General features: G+C 33.4%; 1 protein-coding gene across 6 annotated transcripts in view; it reads right to left on the reverse strand.

Annotated features, from left to right (window-relative positions):
- Positions 1-21764, reverse strand: part of GPD2 (glycerol-3-phosphate dehydrogenase 2) — a 192724-nt gene that overhangs the window by 20940 nt on the left and 150020 nt on the right. For all 6 annotated transcript variants that reach the window (XM_074303417.1, XM_074303418.1, XM_074303416.1 and 3 more), the window contains exons 7-9: positions 20398-20562; positions 19406-19550; positions 8618-8811 (exon numbers count right to left, since the gene is read on the reverse strand). In XM_074303417.1, the coding sequence (XP_074159518.1) occupies positions 8618-8811; positions 19406-19550; positions 20398-20562 (504 nt within the window). The remainder of the gene's footprint in view (positions 1-8617; positions 8812-19405; positions 19551-20397; positions 20563-21764) is intronic.

The following is a 21764-nucleotide window of genomic DNA, read 5'->3' on the forward strand; positions in this document are numbered from 1 at the left end:
GGGATATTTTACCACCTTGTCTTGGCTTTCCTGGCTTAAAGTCACAGCTAAAATAATACATTCTATGAGAAGCTTTTCCTGATTCTTGGTAATGTCAGTTTCTTTTATTCTGTGTATACCTTAGTTTGTATTTTTCATGTAGTTTTTCATGTTTCTCTCCGCCACCATTTTAGAATATGAGCTCTATCCCCAGGGTCTAATGCTTTGCACCTAGTAGGCATTTAATAAATGTTCAATAATGTTTTGGGAATAGCTGAGATCCTCCATAACTGGCAGACTTCATTTTCTCTGGGATGGTTTGAATAACTCCTTCATAGAAAGAACTTGGCAGACTAAGGAATGGTGGTATTGGGAGGCACCTTACTTTTTAATGAGACAGAGTAGGTGAAACTGTGGTACTTGGAAAAAGGGGGATCCCCTAGCTGACTTAATGGTACTTCTAGGTATTGGGGTGGGAGTTATGGAGAGTCCTAAATTAGTCTCTGTGTTAAAAGAGGGCAGCTTTTCCATGATGATCTCTAAGGAGATTTTTTTTAACCATTCCTCCAATGATGATCTGAAAGATGAGGAAATAGGCCAAAGTGGATGAAGAAACATGCAAAAAGATGCACTAGTGGTAAATAAATGGTAAAGAGAAGCTTCTTTGTGTATCCCACAGTTGCTGGCACCATGCCTTAAATCAATTAAGAAATCCATAAATATTTGTCAAAGAAAGGTTGAATTGTAAGTGATTTGCCCCGTTTCAACTTCATTTTCTGCCTGAATGTCCCTTAAGTCCCTGGCACATATTTGAGAATAAGCTGGAAAAGACAGTGAAGAGAATGTTGCAACTGAAGTCAGAAGTGACCTTTGGGGTGGTAACCAAGTCTTTGCCTTTCTGTGCCTGGTATTTACATCTGTAATAAAAGGGATATGATAATCTATAGAAATGGCAGATCTAATAAAGCAGATAGTTTCAAGCAAGATACATTAAGCAACAGAAGCAATGCATACAATAGAAAGAATTTAAGATCCAGAGTCAAAGGTCCTAAGTTCAAATTCCCACAAATCTTACTACATGTGTCACTCTGGGAAAATCTACATGTAGCCTGTCTTTCTTATTTTCACAGTGAGGAAGATGAATTAAATGACCTCTGAAGTCCCTTCTACATATAGATTTATAATCCTAGGTAGATAACTAACTAAAGAGAGGGCTAGGTGCATAGTGGTTAGAGTGCTAGATTCAAAAAGATCATAGTTCAAATCCTACCTCATACAATTACTAGCTGTGTGAACTAAGTGAATCAAATTCTGCCTCAATTTCTTCATCTACAAAATAGGGATAAAAATAACACCTATCTCCCATGGCTATTGTGACTACCAAATGAGATAATATTTATAACATGTTTTGCAAATCTTAAAACACAATATATACATAATGCTGGTTTGGCTTATTACTATTATTATTATTATTCTGACACAAGAATCCCAAGGATTGATTTTTTTCTCAAAAGTCCCTTAAACCTGAAACCTCAACAAGTTTGCTTATTTTAAATAAATATTTATCACCCTGTCTGCACAATAAAGTCTTTGGTAGCCCTAGTTAAAATACCAACTTCATCAAGTTGTTTCCAAACCTTTCACAAACTTTTAAGAGCTTGTACCAGCTAGAATGTTGCATCCTCTAGTGTTACTGTGTTACTGTTCAAAACTGCATGCTGACACTGCATCCTCTGCCATCAAACACCAAAGGTAAACTGGCCTTCTGTGGCTAGAAAAGAAATATTAAGGTTCTACTGAACTTTATATGAGATTTCTGATGGCTGAAGAAAAATAAAAATGCTTTTGGAGTCAAGGCAATGAGGGGGGAAAAGTCACAAGAAGTACCCTGTAGTAATATGGTTTACTCAATGATATTAAATTGATTTTTTTAAAGAGACAATTCTATACTTGATAAAATACAGTGCACCTCTCAGATAACATGAGCCTGTTCTTTGCATCAAGTTAAGAAAAATAATCTTGAGAAATAATGTATTATTAAGTCTATTGTAGAGACAGCCTGCTTTGTGTTTGTGGTAAGTTTAGTAAAGACAAAGGTATCTGAATTATTTTCAAATTGCTCACAATACAAACATCCTACCTATACTATATTAAATGTGAAATAACAAAAGTGATGCAAAGTAGCTATATGAGGCTGAATAGTAAACTTTTCCCACATTTAAAAAAAAAAAAAGAAAGACAATTTCTTTTCATTTGCAATCATTATTCCTTTTAAACCTGCAAATATGCCCCCATTGTATTTTCTATTAAAGTTCATAGTAGAAAATAACACACATTTAGGTTAAGAAAACTGAATACCTCTTTCATCTTGGGCTACACTTGGGAGTATATTTTTTGGATAATGTTTTCCTGAGTTTGCTGTTTAAAAAAGAAATCAGTGGAAATATCTAAATGAACAAGGATAGTGGGGGGAGGGGAGAAAAGTCTCAGAAATCAATACTTCTCTAGCAGCATGTTTAACCTAACGAAATGAAGTGTTAATCACAGAAATAAGATACCATATTACATTTATAAACTAATGAAACTAGAAAAAGCAAAGCGTGTGACACGATAATTAAACAGCTGGAACACATCCAAGCCTGTGTGTAAGTTGATAACCCTGGTGCTGTCTCTGGCAGTTAAAAAGCAGGTCTGCAGTGAGGTGATACGGCCAGCTTCGTTGTTAATTGAATAACAGGCCATCTATAAACACTACTAATTGCACATGTGAAAACCTGTGTATAACTAGTGGAACTGCCTTCAGAAGCACTCAGTTAAAAAAAAGAAAGAAAGAAAGAAAAAAAAAACTACTTAGGTGGAAGAGGCTGCAAATATTCTATCTCCATTCTTCTAAGTCATAGTTTAGGCTGGCCACCACATCCAATTTATTAACCTCTCTACAACAGACTTAATGATACATTTTTTCTCAAGATTATTTTTCTTCTTAACTCAATACAAAGAACAGAACTATCAATTTCCCATTTCAGAAAAGAACAAACAAGTAATCTAGAAATTTCAGCCTGTGAATGGAAAGCTTTCTAAATTGCAAAAGAAGACATGATCTTATTCCCAACAGGCAAAATGCTTTTTGGAATTATTCTGGCGCATTTTGCAGCAGATGAACAGCATGGAGTGTGAAGATTTGACAGTTGTTTTTTTTCCCCCTTCTTTAAGCACTATAGCCATTTGGGGAGGCTCGGAAACTGTTCTGAGAATTTTTTTTTTTATTCATTCATTTAATAAATTACTTTTTAAATGACTTGATTTCACTTCTGATGGATGAGAACTATTTTCAAAATATTTCAAAGCATGCTCTTAACCAATCTTTTTTTTTTTTTTTTTTTTAATCTGTAGAAGAGACTAGTTGGCCCAAGGGAGTAGTTATGGGATGTGGAACCTCTTCTAGGTTAACAGTTCAAATCTAAATCAGGTCAGTTGAGAACAAGGGTCGTTGCCATTTCCCAGGTACTTAGGAGGTTCTGTGAAATGAATGGATGAACTCAATCCAGTTCTTAACTGACAGACAAACACATCATAAACCCATAACACACTGGTGAGAAATGTATTTAGTATAGCACCTAGGATATTATTAGCAACTCAAATATGAAAATATGTAGGTGAAACTGAAATGAGTAAACCAACTGAATGGATGATATGAAGCTCAAGGATTCTTTTTTTAAAGCCCTTTTAAGCTTTGAAAAGAATGATTCTTTCAGGGACCAATAAAATTCCTTTAGAAAAATATGAATCTTAATGCCATGGTTCACTACTAAAGGGAAAATGATATTGCCCATCCTTGCAAGCTGCTGCTCTCATTTTTAAATATTATTTTAATATTTTCTCCAAAATAAATCTTATATTCCCATCAACAAGTATATAGAAAGGAGGAAAAATGTTTTCAAAAGTGACTGATGAGACAGTTATTTTAAAAAATAACAAAACTGCATAGCATAACTTTAACAAAGTAGGGGGAGAAAGGCCTATTTGAAAGTTTCCATGACTCATGAACTTTTTTGTTCTCATTATTACTTTCTTTACTTACTTTATTATATACTGGTATTCAATACATATGTTTTTCTATTGGTTCTGCTTCTTTCCATCTGTGTCATTCTCATTTTGTTATTGTTATGTCCAACTCTTTGCAACCCCATTTGGTGTTTCCTTGGCAAAAATACTGGAGTGTTTTGCCATTTCCTTTTCTAGCTCATTTTACAGATGAGGAATGGGGATAAGTGACTTGCCCAAGGCTGAACAGTTAGTACAAGTCTGAGGCCAGATTTGAAATCAGGAAGATGTCTTCCTCATTCCAAGTTTGGCATACTCTACCCACCCCTGCCACCTGGCTGCCTTTCACTTCCATCCAAGTCCTCTATTTCTTTAAAATATTTATTATTTATTATGGCACAATGATATTCTACAGTACATTCATAAGAGATATGTTTTGCCATTCTCCAATTGATATAGTTTGATTTCACAGGGTTTCTTTTAATTTTTGTTTTTATTAACTATAATTTTTTCCCTAAATAGATCTTAAATTTATATAACGTCCAATGAAATTCTAATAGTGAGATACCTATATTAAAGGGCATAAATATTTCTGCACCTTTTTTATATAAATTGTTTAAAAAAATCAATGAATCAAATTCACAGTTTCAGCAGCAGTACATTAGCATATATATTTTTCAGCATCACAATGGCACCAAATATCATCTCTCTCATTATCTTTGCCAATTTGATGGGTTTTTGAGGATTTTCATTTCTCTGATTATTAATTTGAATTTTTTTACATGTTCATTGATAATGTAAGTTTATTTTTCCAAAGCCTGCCTGTTTATGTCCTTTGATCAGTTAGAACAAGAATTTTAAATTTTTTGTGTGTATGTCATGGACAGCTCTGTCAGTCTGGTGAATCAAGGACCTTTCTTCAGAAAAATTATTTTTCAAAAATTGAAAAAAAATGCTAAGTTCTAAGTAGATGCTAATTAAAATAAATAACTAATTTTAGCATCTCAAGTTGAAGAATCTCCATACCCAAATCTACACATAAGCTCTTTAAGGGTTTTTGAACCCCAAGTTAAGAATCTTTGACTCTGAGAACTTATTCTAATAAATTTGTGTCAATTCTTTAAAGATTTTAGATACGATTTGTCAGAAAGGTTTACTGTGAAGACTTTTCCCAATGAATGTCTTTAACTGTTCTAAACTCATTTATTGTTTTACAAAATTTTACAATGGAATTTAACTATCTTGTCTTTTATAATTCTTAAATTTGGAAATGGTTTGAGAATTCCTCTCTAGTTTTAAAAGACACAACATCCCTCTTCACTATGGTCTCTAATTTTTATTCCGAGTGATTTTAATAATTAGAGAGCTGATCTACTTGGAATTTGTTCTGTAATGAAAATTCCTATGCAAAAAGATCCTTAGAGATAAAATGAAACTATACAATGGCTAATTTTTAGTCCTAGCTAGATTCAATGTCATGCCCCAACATAGTGCCTTTGATGTATTTATTAGAGGGTTGGATGAAAAGCTCCCAAGGATCTTTGATTTTAGAAAATAAATACCTAAACTAAGATTCGATAAAAGTGATAAGAAGTAAGCATGAGAGAGGGAATGTAGGAAGGGGGCCCTCTCAGGGCTAAGATATATCTACCAGTTTTGCCACAGGTGCTTCCCACCTGGAAAGCTGATTTACAGATGTTTTCAGACACAGAAGTTGAAGACCTGACTAGCCATGCTCAGTTAACAATTTCAACCACTTTTCTTAAAATCAACTTTGACTATAGCTGTCCATTATTTTTGAATGTTCCACTACTACCACAAAGCTCTCTAAGTGAGGTTAATGATGAAGGCCAACCAAAGCTATGATCATATTTCATTCATTTGCAGGTGGTATCAATATGGAAGACTTAACACCAGCTGCCCATTGGTACTGCCAACACCACTGAATTATTGTGAAGTGGTTTTAAAAAAAACTTTTTAGTCATAAAAATATGTTGTCATTTTTATTCTTATGATTACTGGTATTTTTATTGTACATAACTTAATCTATGGTAACTACTGCCGATGATTTGGAATCCAGTAAGCCACTGTCCTTTAGGTCATATGTATTATGTTTTACCCAGACTTTTAGCAATGGAGTAGAGAAACCCTACTACTCCCACTACTGAGAGTTACCATATATGAAAATACTAATGAACCAAAATTGGGAAACAAATTCCTGCTTCCAAATTCTTTTCTTCCTAAAGTATAAATTCCTAAATATCTGGGTTCAGATAGAAACCTACTTTTTTTCTGGCTACTTAAATATCAGCTTTACCCTTTTAAATTAACTCTTCAAAGTAATAATTTATTTCAATATGATTTTATAAATATGACTCTACCTTTAACAAGATTTTTAATATTATGTAATTCTAGCAAAAAAAAAAAAAAAAAAGGAAGCCCTCCAAAATCAAATAGTGCTTTCATTTTTGAATGTACTGGAATATTTTTCTATTAAATAATCCAGTACATTCTGTTTTTTTTTTTCTTCTAATGGACCTTATCCACCCTTGATACACTTTAAGTCAATAAATCAGAGGATCTGAGATACTCTACTACTACGTGAGTGACCACAATGAACATGTTATCATAGCAGGGGCAGGTAGGTGATGCAAAGAAGGGAGCATTTGGCCTAGAGTAAGGAATACCTACCAGAGTTCAAATCCAGCCTCAGACACTCACACTAGCTGATTGCCTCGGTTTCTCATCTGTAAAATGGGGATAGTAACAGCACCTATCTTCCAGAGTAGTTGTGAGGATTAAATGAGATAATATTTGTAAAGCCATTAGCATTGTATCTGGCACACAGTAAGTACTATATATATATATATGTTAGTTACTATTATTGTTGAAATTGTTTTTCAAGCAATCAAATTTAGTACCCTTTAGATCAGTATCCTCAAAGTATAGTTCACAAACTCCTAAAAGATCTTAACAGCCTTTCAGGAAGTTTGTGAAGACAAAACTGTTTTCTTAATACTTCAAAGATGTTATTTGCCTATTAGAATACTTCTCTCTTTTTCAACTATACATCTGTGTGAGGCTGAGTTTTCTTCATATATTTGAATCAAAATAACATATCACAACAGATTGAATGCAAAAGCAGAGATGAGAATCCAGCTGTCTTCTATTAAGCTAGGTACTAAAGATATATATTTTTGAAAATATACGAAACAATGCCATTCTTCTTTTTTTGTTGTTTTTCAAATTTAGGGTTTGTTGTTGCTTTTTTTTTTTTTTTTTTTTTTTTTTACAAAAAAGATGTTAACATGTAATGAATTGATTATTTAAATAATTTTAAGCATTAATGTTTTTAAAATATGTCCATTTCATTTTTAGTATGGCAAATATTATAGATATTAAAACCTATATAAAACAAAAGCTCTCAGGTCCACAATAGTGTAAAATGATCCTGAGACCAAAAAATTTGAGAACTGTTGCTTTAAGTAATATACAAATAATACAAATAAGTAATATACAAATAATACAAAACCTCCAAAGCAGGGGTTTCAAACTCATGGCAAACTTTTTGACAAAATTCATTGGAAAGGCCAGAACCAGATTAAATTGTAATTGAGAAATGCTTTTAACCATCACATGATTACTGTAAAGATCAAATATAAAATGCCTTACAAAACTGAAAGCACTATAAAATGTCAACTATTAGTTATTGTTATAAATATTATCATCTCCATTTTAAAGGTGAAAAAACCAACAAAAACAGGCCCAGACATCTTATCCATAGCTACACAGCCTTATAAGTACTAAGATCATTAATTTTCTTTCAAAGAAACCACTACTATGGCAGGTGTTTTGTACAAAAGTTGACTGTGGCATGTGGGAATACTCAAGGGATCTGTGATTTTGTCAGCATAGGGAACTCCCTCTACCAATACAAACTGATACTTGCCTCTGGCTTAGTATGATCTTCAAAAATGTCAAAAAGATTAAAGGAATGTTACCAAATTGACACCAGATACAAAAAAAAAAAAAACTCCAGCAAACATTCATTATGAAAAACAATATCAAAAAATGGACTTTTTAACTAAACAAAGAAGGTAGCCTCTGAATTCTTTTTAGCTAAATTCAGTCATGAATATTGCACTTCCTCAACAAGGAGAAGTTAAGTCTTTAGCAAGACTCCAAGAACCAAAGCTACAGCTATCATATCCCTTCCAATGTACTTATTCCCAAAATTCATTTTTTTTTCCTTTCTGAATCTCTGGATACCAAAACAAATCAAGAATCAAAGCTTTACTTTGGCTCAGAAATGCCAGAAAATTTAAATCACATATCTTACAAATACAATAATAGCATTTAACCCAAAAAATACCAGAAAGTACAGCATCTAAGCAGAAGAACTGGTGGGAGAAAAGAAAATTATCTTTTATCACTTAAATTGGTCATTATGAGATAAATATCTTCCAAAAGCCTTCTAAAGTTCATAACTGAAGGTTAAGCAAGGGTATGGGTGGAGATTATAAAGTAAGGGAAGGACATGGTATACTTTCCCAGAAAGTAAAATCAAACAAAATATAAGGAAGCAGAGTATTACCTTCAACATCACAACTTAGATAGTTGCGTACTTCACTCAAAATAAAGTTAATGTCTTCCTCTGAAGGAATAGGGTGAGGAGTTATATCAGTTGGACTGTCAGTTGTCCCAGCTATGGTCATCTTTTCCCATGGCAAGAAGAAAATAACTCGTCCATCACTGGTAGCAGGGTCAAGCAGTCCCATATTCTCTGGGCTGAGATTAAAAAATAATAATAATAATAAAAGTTACTCTTTTCAGAACCAGTACAAAGGAAACTGGTTATATACATGTCTAAAAGACAACTTTCATCCACCATTTTCAAGCGTCCAAATGATAGCTTTCACCAATAAAAGGAGAACCCTTAACAGCAATATTTCTACTTAAATGTTTTATTCAGAAAGAGAATCTTAATGGAATAATAACGGAAGATGATGGTCCCCAAGCAAAGTCAAATTAGAATAAAGTCACACTAAAAAAAAAAAAGTTTTTTTATTTCCATATCATCTTCCTTTCCAAATCTCCTCAGTCCTTCCAAAGAGTCATCCTTTGTAACAAACAAGGAAAAAGAGGAGAAAAAAACAGATTAGTAAAATTAATCAACGAATTAACATTATATGGAGAGTTTCATACCCATAGTTCTCCCCAATTCTACAACTAAAAAGTGTTTAGTGATAGGACACACACACACACACACACACACACACACATCAAAGGCAAAATTTGAGCCCAGTTATAAAGGTTAGAAAAGGTACAGGTCTCATCTTTTTAAAGTCATAACCAATTACAAATGACCAAATGATGTAATATAGCTTCTAGAAGAGACAGCAATAATTTTAAGGTTCCCTGACTTTAGGAGGCCTTCTGTTCTAACACTTGGTCAGTGATTCTAATTCTTCTGGCTTTGGAATCTGATTCTGAGGCCTTCTGATCTAAGAATGCTATTGTTCTGTCAATGATTATAAAAGTCCTCTGGCCTAGGATTATAATAATATTTCTTCCCTTAGACTTCAGGAAAGATATATTAATGATCCTGAGATTATTGTTCTAACAATCTGTCAATGATGTCAAGTCTTCCTTAGAATAGTCTTACAAACATTAATCTCTGTGGGTCAGTGATAATCAAATTCTTGAGACCACTATAGTTCTACTTCTCACATATCAATTAACATATCAATGAACAAGAACCACCAGCTAAATGTGTCTCCTTGCTTCTGTTTCTTTGCCAAGTCTTTTGGACTTTAGCTTCAATTGGTGTTGCAATTATAATAAACTTTGTCCCTTGACTTGGATAATACATTCTGCAAATTCTTTTGAGACACCTCATGGGAGTTTGTGACCCCCAACCTTTTGAAGTTCCTTCCCAATCTCAACACAACCATCCACACAAATGTATAATATATATATATATATATATATATATATACACACACACACACACACACACACACACACACACACACACACACACATATATATGCAAGTATATGTATGTGAAGATTAGAAGACTGGAGAAGGATGGCTTAGTATGAATTTTCCTAAAGTCATAAGAATCTATCAAAAGGAAATATTTTGATATCATTTTTAAAAAAATGTTTTGGTCCCCATGTTTGCTATCTAGAGCATCAATACAGGGCACTGGCTCAGAGTAAATGCTCACAATGTTTAAAGGGGTCAAGTAGGGGTAGATAGGTCTTCAATCTTTAAAGTATAATGAAAAGCTTTTCTACTGGGATATTTGGTACGTCTATTAGTGAAAAATTTCCTGAGAATAAAAAGAAAGGCAAAAGAAAGACTATAATATATAGCAAAAACTTATCTGAAATGAAATTCTTTTGGACATAGATGTAATTTGTGCCCCTTTCTAACTTAGGGTTGATTTCTATCTCTACTATGAAAACCATGATAACCTAAGTAAGTGGTTTCATGGGAAAAGAGATTTCTACTATTATATAAATCCCAATAAGCTTTAGCATAATAATTAGCACAAAACAAGCCTTGAAGGGTATAGTTCTTTTTTTTTTAATTAAGTTAATGCTGGGATAAACATCAGAAGAGAGGGCAATGAATACTCAAAGATAAATTATACTATGAGCAGAACATCCCTAAGGAAACATCAGCATTTAATGAATGTATTTTTAATCAATCACTCCACTAATCAACATTTTTGAAATACCTACTAAGTGTCAGGCACTAAGTAAGACATTAAAATAAGAAAAAAGGAAGAAACAGTCTGGCCCTCAAGAAATATATTTTATTTTTATAAAGGAAGACAACATATACATATAAAAGTATATGCAATTTTTTTTGGTCCAAACCAGTGATTTCTTTGGTATAGGAAACTTTTAGAGGTTCCCCTCTCCAAAAAAAGACCCCCCAATGAAGCTCTGAATTTTTTCCAGCACTTTGGGTCTTATTAAGAAAGCTGCCTGAAGGATGAATACACAGAGGCTTAGAGAGACTTACATCAACTGATGCTGAGTGAAATGAGCAGAACTAGGAGATCATTATACACTTCAACAACAATACTGTACGAGGATGTATTCTGATGGAAGTGGATATCTTCAACAAAGAGAAGATCTAAGCCAGTTCCAATTGATCAATAATGCACAGAATCAGCTACACCCAGAGAAGGAACACTGGGAAATGAGTGTAAACTGTTTGCATTTTTTGTTTTTCTTCCCAGGTTATGTTTACCTTCCGAATCCAATTCTTCCTTTGTAACAACAACAACAACAAAATTCGGTTCTGCACATATATATTGTACCTAGGATATACTATATAACATATTTAATATGTATGGGAATGCCTGCCATCTAGGGCAGGGGGGTGGAGGGAAGGAGGGGAAAATTCGGAACAGAAGGGAGTACAAGGGACAATGTTGTAAAAAGTTATCTATTCATATGTACTGTCAAAAAATGTTATAATTATAAAATTAATAAAAAATTTTTAAAAAGAGAGAGCTTCCTGAGCACTAGAGTCTAAGTGATTTAGTGATAGGATGGACACACACACACACACACACACACACACACACACACACACACACAAAATCAAAGGCCAAACTTGAACCCAATTAAAAAGTAAGGGTGGGGGGAGAAGAGGGAAGGAGAGAAGGAAAAAAGGAGACAGAAAGAAAAAGAATCCATTAAATACCTACTATGTGCTAGGCATTGTGCTAAGGGTTTTATAAATGTTATCTTATTTGATTGTGACAACAAATGGATGGGCATTGGATTTCTGCAGTTATGAAAATTAAATTAAAGAAATAAAACTTAAAATTAGAAAACTGAAATCTACATGAACATCAAGGAATAATCAAGGGTAGATGTTATCTTCCCCTGAAAGAAAGTAAGCTCCAAGGAGGCAGGGACACGCTTTTGTAATCAGGGCTGGTGGCCTGAGACTTGAAAAGAATCTTTTGTTCTTTACCCTTAACCCTTCTCCTTTACCTCCCCCCCTTGGCTAGAATGTAAACTCTTTGGGGGCAGGGACTAGTTATATAATGAGAGGTGGAGATTCATGTCCTGTAACTTCTGTAACATCCAATTAATGGGGAATCAGGAGAGGGACTTATGCTTCAGGATAGGAAATAAAATGTTGCCTTTGGAGTTTCACCTAGGTCCCCATTTTTGCAAAAATGTAAAATAAATCTATCCTGCATTCATCAGTGAGTCAGTAGAGTTCTTGATAAGATATTTTGTTTCTTATATTTATTTTATAAATGAGGAAACTAAATCAAGAAGAATGTTACTAGCCAAGTGTCAAAATCACTAGTTAGTATCTAAGGCTGGATTTTCCTAAATCACATCACAAACAGGAGGTAGAAATGAGTTACTTGATATCTCTCATGTTTATTTTATAGATGAGAAAATTTCCACAGTCATACAGTTGATGAGTATCTGAGGCAAGATTTGAATTCTTGTCATCTTGACTCTAAACCTAGTACTTTATCCATTGCACTAACTACTTCTAGACATAGTAACCTTTTCTTTGTCTTATTCATTTTTATTAGGAGAAAAACACCAATCTCTGTACTGAAAAGGCTTTACTGGGTTTGTGAAACACCTAAACTGGGTTATTAGTATTTGATAGAGGAAGCTTGGGAGCTACTAAGCAATTCATTTCTCTGTTGGGGAAATACATGGAAAGATCATATATATGAATCCCTGGAGAGTAATTCACAGCACAATGCAAAATAATAATAATTTTTTAAATAACTAACATTTAAATAGTTACTATGTTCCAATCACTGTGCTAGGGATTTTACAATTAGTCTAATTTGATCATCACAACAATACTAGGAGATAGATGCTGTTATTATCCCCATTTTACATATGAGAAAACTGAGGCAAATAGAACTTAAATGACTTACCCAGAGTCACAAAACTAGTGAGTGTCTGGGGCCAGATTTCTGTACCTCCTAACTGCTCAAAATATTTGCTTCAGATCTCACACCACATAAAAACTTCTATGCAGATATTCCTAAGTCATTTTTCATTTCCTGAAGCATTATATTGTTAGGTTAGTGAAATGGGTGGTGGTCAGCAACATCCCTTAGAAGGGGAACGTATCTGCTACACTTCCCCTCCTTGCCAAGAAACCTAACAAGCATCCAGGAATTAGAAGAAAACTAACTCGATTGGACAAAGGCATAAAAATTCTACTTAAAGAATTTTGTCTATTTGATTAATGGTTATAGTACCAAAAGCCATTTGCTTAAACACTTGGGAAAGGGAATTTTGGGATTTTTCAACATCAGTGCTGAAGGAGCTGATTTTTAAGAAGAAAAGCTACTCAGTTCAGTGATTTGAACTTGGTATTCACAAAATCAAAGGCTCATTATCTACATGGGTATATGACAATATCTGCCATATATAGACTACTAGTTAATAGGGACACAGAGATCTGAATCATAGCAAATATATATCACAGATATTCATGTAATGATAACAATGATATCATCAACAACAATGACAACACTAGTGGTAACAGTTGATAGAGCATCAAAGACAGGAAAATATAGATTTAAGAGCCATCTTTGTCACTTTACTGAATTCCATGATCCTGATCAAGTCACATATCCTCTGTGCCTCAGTTCTACATGTATAAAATAAATAACTTGGTTTAGATGCCTTTAAAGGTTCTTCTAGTTCAGAATCAATAACTCTATAAAAGTTATCCCTTACAAATCACAAAGGGAGAGGGGAGAGGGGAGTCCCGAACAAAAGTGCACATAAAATCTTTTTGGCTCTCCTTTCATACCAGAGAAGTCTAAATTTTTTTTCTTTCTTTTAAAGGGGTTTTTATAGTATTTTATTGTAAAATTCGGGTTGATAATTATACAATACTATGCATACATTTTATACATTTCTGAGTTTTTAAATTTTTTCTGTCATCTAGCCTTTACATGTGGTTTGCAACTTTTGCAAAACTCCCAAAATATTCTCATTTAATTTTTTTATGCTAGGAGCAGCTTGATGGCACAGTGCATAGAGCACCAGCCCTGGAGTCAGGAGTACCTGAGTTCAAATCTAACCACAGGCACTTAACACATACTAGATACTAGATATGTGATCCTGGGCAAAACCCCAATTTCCTTGTTCAAAAAAAAAAATTATGCTGACCCACGATATATATCAAAATTAGGTCACAATGTGGAAGGAATAACTGTAAATAACTCACAATTACAAAGTGCTCTGAGGTTTGTGCTCTAGGTGGCACAGCAGATAGAGTGGCAGGATTGAATTCAGGAAATCTCATTTCCTGAGTTCAAATCTAGCCTCACATACTTACTTGCTGTGTGACACTGGCCAAGTTACTTAAAACTATTTGCCTCAGTTTGTTCATCTGTAAAATGAGCTGAAAAACCAAAATACTTCTAGTGTCTGTGCCAAGAAAAACCTAAATAGGGACACAAAGAGTTGGACACAACTGAAAAAAAAATTAAGAATTTTACAAAGACTTTCCTTACAATATTCCATGAAAAAAATAGTGAAAATGTTATCATTTCCATTATATACATATGAGGAAACCAAGGTTTATAGATTAAATGACTTGCCTTTGATCATACACTTAATAGGTATTTGAAATAGGATCTCAATCTACTAGGCAGCCTCAATCAAAATTCACTTAATATTTATTTGTTTCTTGATTTCATAGCATACATAAAATGTAAAGTCTTGTAAAAGATAATAAAAAGCTGTTAGTTATTAGCTGTGTGGTCATTTGATGTTTCTAGGGGCCAATTTTCTCCATTTGGAAATGAAAATGTAGACTAAGTTCTCTTAGACCTCTGATTCTGTGATACATCATACATCTCTAAATCATAAGACCTGGAAAGCAATGTGATATAGTTTGATTTCAATACAGGAAGAAATCTAGACTTGCATCCTGCCTCTGACACTGACTAGTTGTAGGACCAGAGGTAAATGACTTACTCCGTATGGACCTCAGCTTCCTCATCTGCACAAGGAAATACTACTATAATATTATCTAGCTCCCTGTTTGTTTTGAATCTCAAATGGGATATTATATTTAAATGCTTTGTAAATCAAATGACAAATCTTAGCTATCATTACCTTCAGCTTTCTGATTAAACTTTCCTTGTACATTTGTGTGGTAAATTTTTTTGTTTTATTCTAAAAGAATGTAGAGAGTGTGTTTTATGTGTGTATGCATGCACACACACACACACACACACACACACACACACACACACACACACACACCCCTCCTTTATTATCATAAAGAAACTCCTTGAAAACATCAGACACTATGAAATGGAGAATTATATATGGAGGATATATCTTGTTTGAGAAAACACTTTCATTGAGCTGCAAGGATTAATACTTCATCACAAATTTTCCGAGATGTAAATATACAGATTCATTAGCAATGATAGAACAGGAACCTTACCTATGATCGTATTTGTATGTATAGTTACATTCTTAAAATATACTGAGATGTTTTATTTTCTTTTTGGTTTAAATATTTAAATATTAAACTGAACATTCCATATTTGGTAACTTGAGTATTAAATATCCCTATAAAATGCAATCACAAAATCCTTTAAAACTGTTAAAGGCAGTAAAAAGAATTTTAAAGGGTGAAGGTGATGGTTAACAATACACTTATATAACTAGAAACAGGAGATAAGCAATATACCAATTACCTAAGCGAAGACATATGTCCTGGGCTTTGAATTAACAAGAGGAGAGGGAAGATAAAGCCATTAATGAAGGATATTAAAATTTAAGAAGCCACTAGGAAATACTCTAGATAAACTTTTAAACTGCCTCACTCATACCTTTATTGAAAGAGAAAAATCTGTTTACAATGAAGAAATAAATTGTGTAAAATTATGCTAAAGTTTTACAGTGGCTATTCCCCTTGGTTAAAATCTGTACCTAGGAGAAAAACATAAACCCTGTCCAACATGCATGAATCATTTTGTACTAAGAAGAAAAGCTTGTTGCTAATTTGTGTATGTGTGTCTGGGTCTAAATGCAATGAAGATTTTTCTCATGCAGACCAGTGCTTTGCTGAAGTAGCCTAATTTAAATTGAAATCAATTTATTGTTAACTACTTAGCAATCAGTGGGATAGCTAACAAACAGTATGTGAGCATAGACCCAGTTTAGAAAGAACAAAATAACATTACCACTAATCAGTTGTAGAAAGCCTCTACTGATGAAAGATGGTTATTCAGTTATATATGTATATATTTTAGTTATGCCTTTGTAAAGAACACTGTAGAGCACATGACTGGGGAGTTTAAATAATTTTTAAAAAGGATATTTTTTTCAAATTTTCTATCTTTTAGAAATTAAAATATTCCCCATGCAATTGCATGCAAAATTGCAATTTATATAAGATGATGGCACAAATAGATTCTTCCTAAGTTTATAAATTCTACAATAAGTTGGCCAAAAGATGACACTCTTATAATTCTCTTTAGTCTTTTGTACAAAGTGACTGGAAAATGTGAATGGAATACATACAACTCACTAAATTCCCAAGCTGATCTAATTATGGCTCAAGCTCTTGGACTTGGGTTGTCAACAATCTGGCTGAAGGCTTCCCCAGACAGTTCATACCAGTCTTAGCTCACCTCTAAGCATGCTGGGGAAAACAGGTTTAAATCACATTAACATGATGAGTTATGAACTGGCAGGTCCAGACATCAAATTCAATCTCCTGTTCCTTCAGCCCACCAAACAGTCATCTTAAAACAAAAACAAACCTATCTTTCTTAGATCAACAGCCCTACAAATTGACTATCTGCGATTATGAATCCTTTGGCCCTTATCAATTTTAATCTGGAATTATACTAGCCTTTGAAACTGATAAATTGAATGGAATTATACTGTTTGCATTGTTCCCATAAAATTTCTAATTCATGTAATAATGAAAATGTCCAGGATTGTTTCTGTCGCTTTGATCAGTAGCATATTTCTGGGTATTAGTTAATGCCCTAATGTATTTAAGAGTGGGGAGAAGAAGAAAGAACTTTATAAGATGATGCCCCATGTTTAAGGTTATTACAATTCAAAGGATTTTGTAATAGAGTGGAAATAAAAAGATCTCTAATCAGAAGATAAACTTTAAGTGCCCACAAGATCACATAAGGTCTTGGAAGTTACATCATGAAACAAATCTTTCTGTTCTCAATGAAAAAATAGTTGTTTGGTGGGAGGGGGAATAAGTGCAAGGAGAAAGACAACTAAGGCAGAACACTGAATATATAATGTGTTTGTGCTTAATTATTTTTCCTTAATGTATGTCCCAGGAAGGATTCTGTCTGGAAGATAAGGTGTTTAATGTTTGCTTTTTTTCCGATTACAGTTATGATATACAAAAGGCATTCATAAAATTAAGTAGGTCAAGTATTAGATTCCAATCCAAGAAAGTCTCTTACTTTCTGAAGAATTAAAATTCAAGCCCATTTTATAATAGCAAAGAGCCAGAAAGTGAGTAAGTTGGAAATGACTGAATAAGTTACGGTATATAAATGTTATGGAATATTATTGCTCTATAAGAAATTATCAGCAGGATAATTTCACAAAAGCCTGGAAAGACTTATATGAACTGATAAAAAGTGAAGTGAGTAGAACCAAAGAGAATATTGTACAAAGCCACAAGAAGATAATATGATGATCGATTCTGATGGAAATGGCTTTTTTCCACAATGAGATGATTCAGGCCAATTCCAATAGACTTGTGATGGAGAGAGCCATCTGCATCCAGAAACAGGACTATGGGGACTGAATGTGGTTCACAACTTAGTATTTTCACCTTTTTTGCTTGCTTGGGTTTTTTTTCCCCTTTTTGATCTGAATTTTCTTGTGCAGCATGACAAATGTGAAAATATGTATAGAAGATTTATTTAACATATTGGATTACTTGCTGTCTAAGGGAAGAGGTGGGAGGAAATGAGGGAGAAAAACTTGGAATATGAGATTTTGCAAGGGTGAATGTTGAAAACTATCTTTGCATATATTTAAAAAATAAAAATATTTTAAAAATGAAATAAAATAAAATTGAATAGCAAAAAGGGAGAAAAACTTGGAACATGAGATTTTGCAAGGGTGAATGTTGAAAACTATCTTTGCATATATTTAAAAAATAAAAATATTTTTAAAATGAAATAAAATAAAATTGAATAGCAAAAAGGGAGAAAAACTTGGAACACGAGATTTTGCAAGGGTAAATGTTGAAAACTATCTTTGCATATATTTAAAAAATAAAAATATTTTAAAAGTGAAATAAAATAAAATTGAATAGCAAAAAACAAAAAATTTAAATTAAATACAGTAGAGTAGACTACCTATAGTTGGCACAGTGTTTGCACTGGGTTTGGAAATCAGGAAGACAAATTCAACCTTAGACACTTACTAGCTGTATGATCCTAGGGAAGTCATTACCCTGTTTACCTTAGTTCCTCATTTATAAAATGAGCTGGAAAAGGAAATAACAAGCCACTTGAGTATCTTTGCCAAAAAGACCTCATATGGGATTATGAACTGTCATACATGACTTAAACAATAAGGAAAAAAATTGTAAACTCTTTAAAAGGCAAGATCTATTTCATTTTGTCTTTGTATTATTGCTCATACCTAACCCAGTACCTTAAATAAATAGTAGGCAATTAAAATAATTATTGAATAAAGTATATGACACCTCTCTTGCTTGCCCCAAAGACTTTCTTTAGCACAGGATATATTTAACTCTGTCCAAATTTCTGTCACTCTGTCTCTTTTATTGAAAACATAGTCAAACTAAGAATAGTCTAAATAGGTATTTTATTCTAAAGGAAAAATTAGTAATTTAGATAAACTGAAACAATATACTCATGTTCAATTGATTATTTTCAGCAAATAAATATGCAGGACTTAGTACTCTTGCAGAGAGGACCACAAATCTCCATCCCTAAGAAGCTAATCTTGTCATAATTGGTTATGACAACAGTTAAAACTACTTTTATCATTTGCCCTACTTTTCTTTTTAAAGGTCTTTAAAAATGCATCTTGAAAAATTATAATTATAAAATTAATTTTAAAAAATGCATCTTGAATTAAAAGCTGAATATCCAAAAAAAATTTTTTGTTTGCGTATCATAAGAATAGATTGTTACATTTTTCTTCTTTTTAAGTGCGACAATTCTAGTTATTAAGGAAGGTGGGTCAAAAGACAAATCTAAAAAATTATGGGTTTTCTTTGGAGAATTTCACTCACTCTAATTGCTATTTTATTCACTCTAGCTGCAAATACTGACTGGTGCAAAAGGTAGCTCTTGGAATCTGGTTACCTGTAATAACCAGGCATCACGATGTGTACCCCAGCACTTGGTTGACAGATGTTTTCAATGCACTGATTATCCATTTTGCGGAGTGTGTCTGTGAAAGGTCCCGTAGCATTGATAACACATTTGGCTCTCACTTCAAATTCGCACCCTGTGAAAGAAAACAGCATCAATCACAGACCCCATTTGTTTCTCTGCTCACTGATGCTTTGGATTATTAATTTATCTATTAACTTAACCTATAGTGAAGTATATTGTATGCCACATTAAGTGACATGAGCAGCTGGAATCACTGAAAAACAGTACAAAAGGTTCCCATATGGGTTATTTTACACACAGACATATACATTGTCACATTCAAAAGTCCAAAATGAAGCAAAGAAATGTAACTCATTTTATTTCAGTTCCCATTTCAATTTGCTGAAATATCCAGTATTTGAGAACCAAACCTCAAGAAACCACAAAAATAAAATAAGCTGTTTCCTCCTTTAAAACGAAATTCCTAAACTGGATGCCATCAGACATCAGAGGATTGGTTTTGCTCAATAGAAGGATCTAGTTATGAAACCTTGCCTATACTGCTAAACAATCAGAACATGAATGAAAGCCTGACAGGAGTTAAAGATGACCCACATTAATGACACATCACCATGCTTTGAAAATGCTCAGCCTATGTTATCTAAGTAATATTTAAAAACTCAACTTGCTTATTTTATTTTATTCATAACATATTTTTGTAAAGAAAATTAAAATCATTCCTAGCTGAGGGAGGCTTACTTGGGAAATTTTCTTTTTTAATGGCAAGCCCTTCTTTCCCTCTAAAGAAAAAAAAAAAATCAGAGAGCCCTATAAAGGTAATTTTTCCTATTCGACCACAGTTACAAAGTTAAGGAATGACATTAATGTGATGCTGAAATCTAGTTTAAATAAGAGTAAAATTATGGACAAAACTATAATAATTCAATAATTAGATGAAGTAAAGACAAGAATGGACATACCTGTTAGCATATCCATGCACCGTGCACCACATACACGCAGCTTCCCACTTATTGGATCCTTCTTCTTCAACAAATTCTTCACTTCAACATAATTGGCTATGGCAGCCCCATACCTGGCAGCAGTGAGTGCAATGGCAAGGTTCATCCTTGCATCATTGTGTTGTCCTGCAGCAGGAGAAGGAATCAAAGGAAGGACATGAGTCACCTCGAGCCACTGACTTATGGTATGGAAGTATGTCATAACAGATCTGTCACATCTGTCCCTGTCACCCAGAATATACATGATGGCTGGTCAGGTCCATGAGGGATTATTTAAAGATACATGGCCTATTCTAGGTCAGGACATTTACCCAGCTATATAGCAGTAGTAAATCTAATATTACACAGCGCAAAGATAGCTAACACCACTGGGTCTATAGAGCTGGCATCAGGACCTGAGAAGATTTTTTAAATTATACTTATTATCCATCCTTTCCAGATGGAAATAGTGCAAGAATTTCAGAATGTAAAATACTTTCTATAGATGAGTTAGCAGTTTTTATTAATATATGTTTTATCTTATAAATAAAATTTTTTCAATCAACATGCATTTTATCAGATGTAGACCACCTGCAAGACACTATGCTAGGCACTATGCAAGATATAAAATAAGTCATGGCAAAAAGTTTAGCCTTCCAGGGAAATCCTCTCTAAAATTTTAAGTTTTCCATAAATGCAATTTCTTGATTGAGTTTTGAATTCTTTTTTAAGTATAGCATCTGAAGAATGTCCCATAAAAACTAAGAAGTTAAAAGGAGAAAAATTTAATTACAGAACAATTCTTACCTGTATTGTTAAAGATTTATTGCTGAAAAATCCTAGTTAAAGAAAACTAAAGTGCAGGAGGAAAAGAAAAGGGGGAGGGAATGATTAATCACTTTAAAATACTGACATCACTGGAGACTTTTTCTATTTATTATCGCCCCTGAAGTTAACGCTGACCAGGAAGAATTACTCTACATTGCAGGGGCCAGGTTCAGTGTGCCCTGAATAATTAATTACTTGGTACTAGATATATTGAAACAGGGTTCAAATTCCCACATGTTGGGATGACTTCTATCAAGATAATACTGATAAAGGGAAGAATTTGTAATGGATATTGTTGTTGATTTATGTTGCTAGAATACCAAACATTTAGTATAAATGGTTTATGTAAAGTTTCTTCCTTGTGATTCTGTCTGTGCAATGCAGAATCACCACAAAAGTAATCTGTTCTCTCTAAAAGGGCAAAGTTATAAAGATAGAATCAATGGCTTATGATACTGCTGCCCCCTCCCTACAAATATCTTATTCTAACAGGACTGACTGATGTAATCAGCTAGAAACAC

Source organism: Sminthopsis crassicaudata, chromosome 3, assembly GCF_048593235.1.
Source record: "Sminthopsis crassicaudata isolate SCR6 chromosome 3, ASM4859323v1, whole genome shotgun sequence".
NCBI lineage: Eukaryota > Metazoa > Chordata > Mammalia > Dasyuromorphia > Dasyuridae > Sminthopsis > Sminthopsis crassicaudata.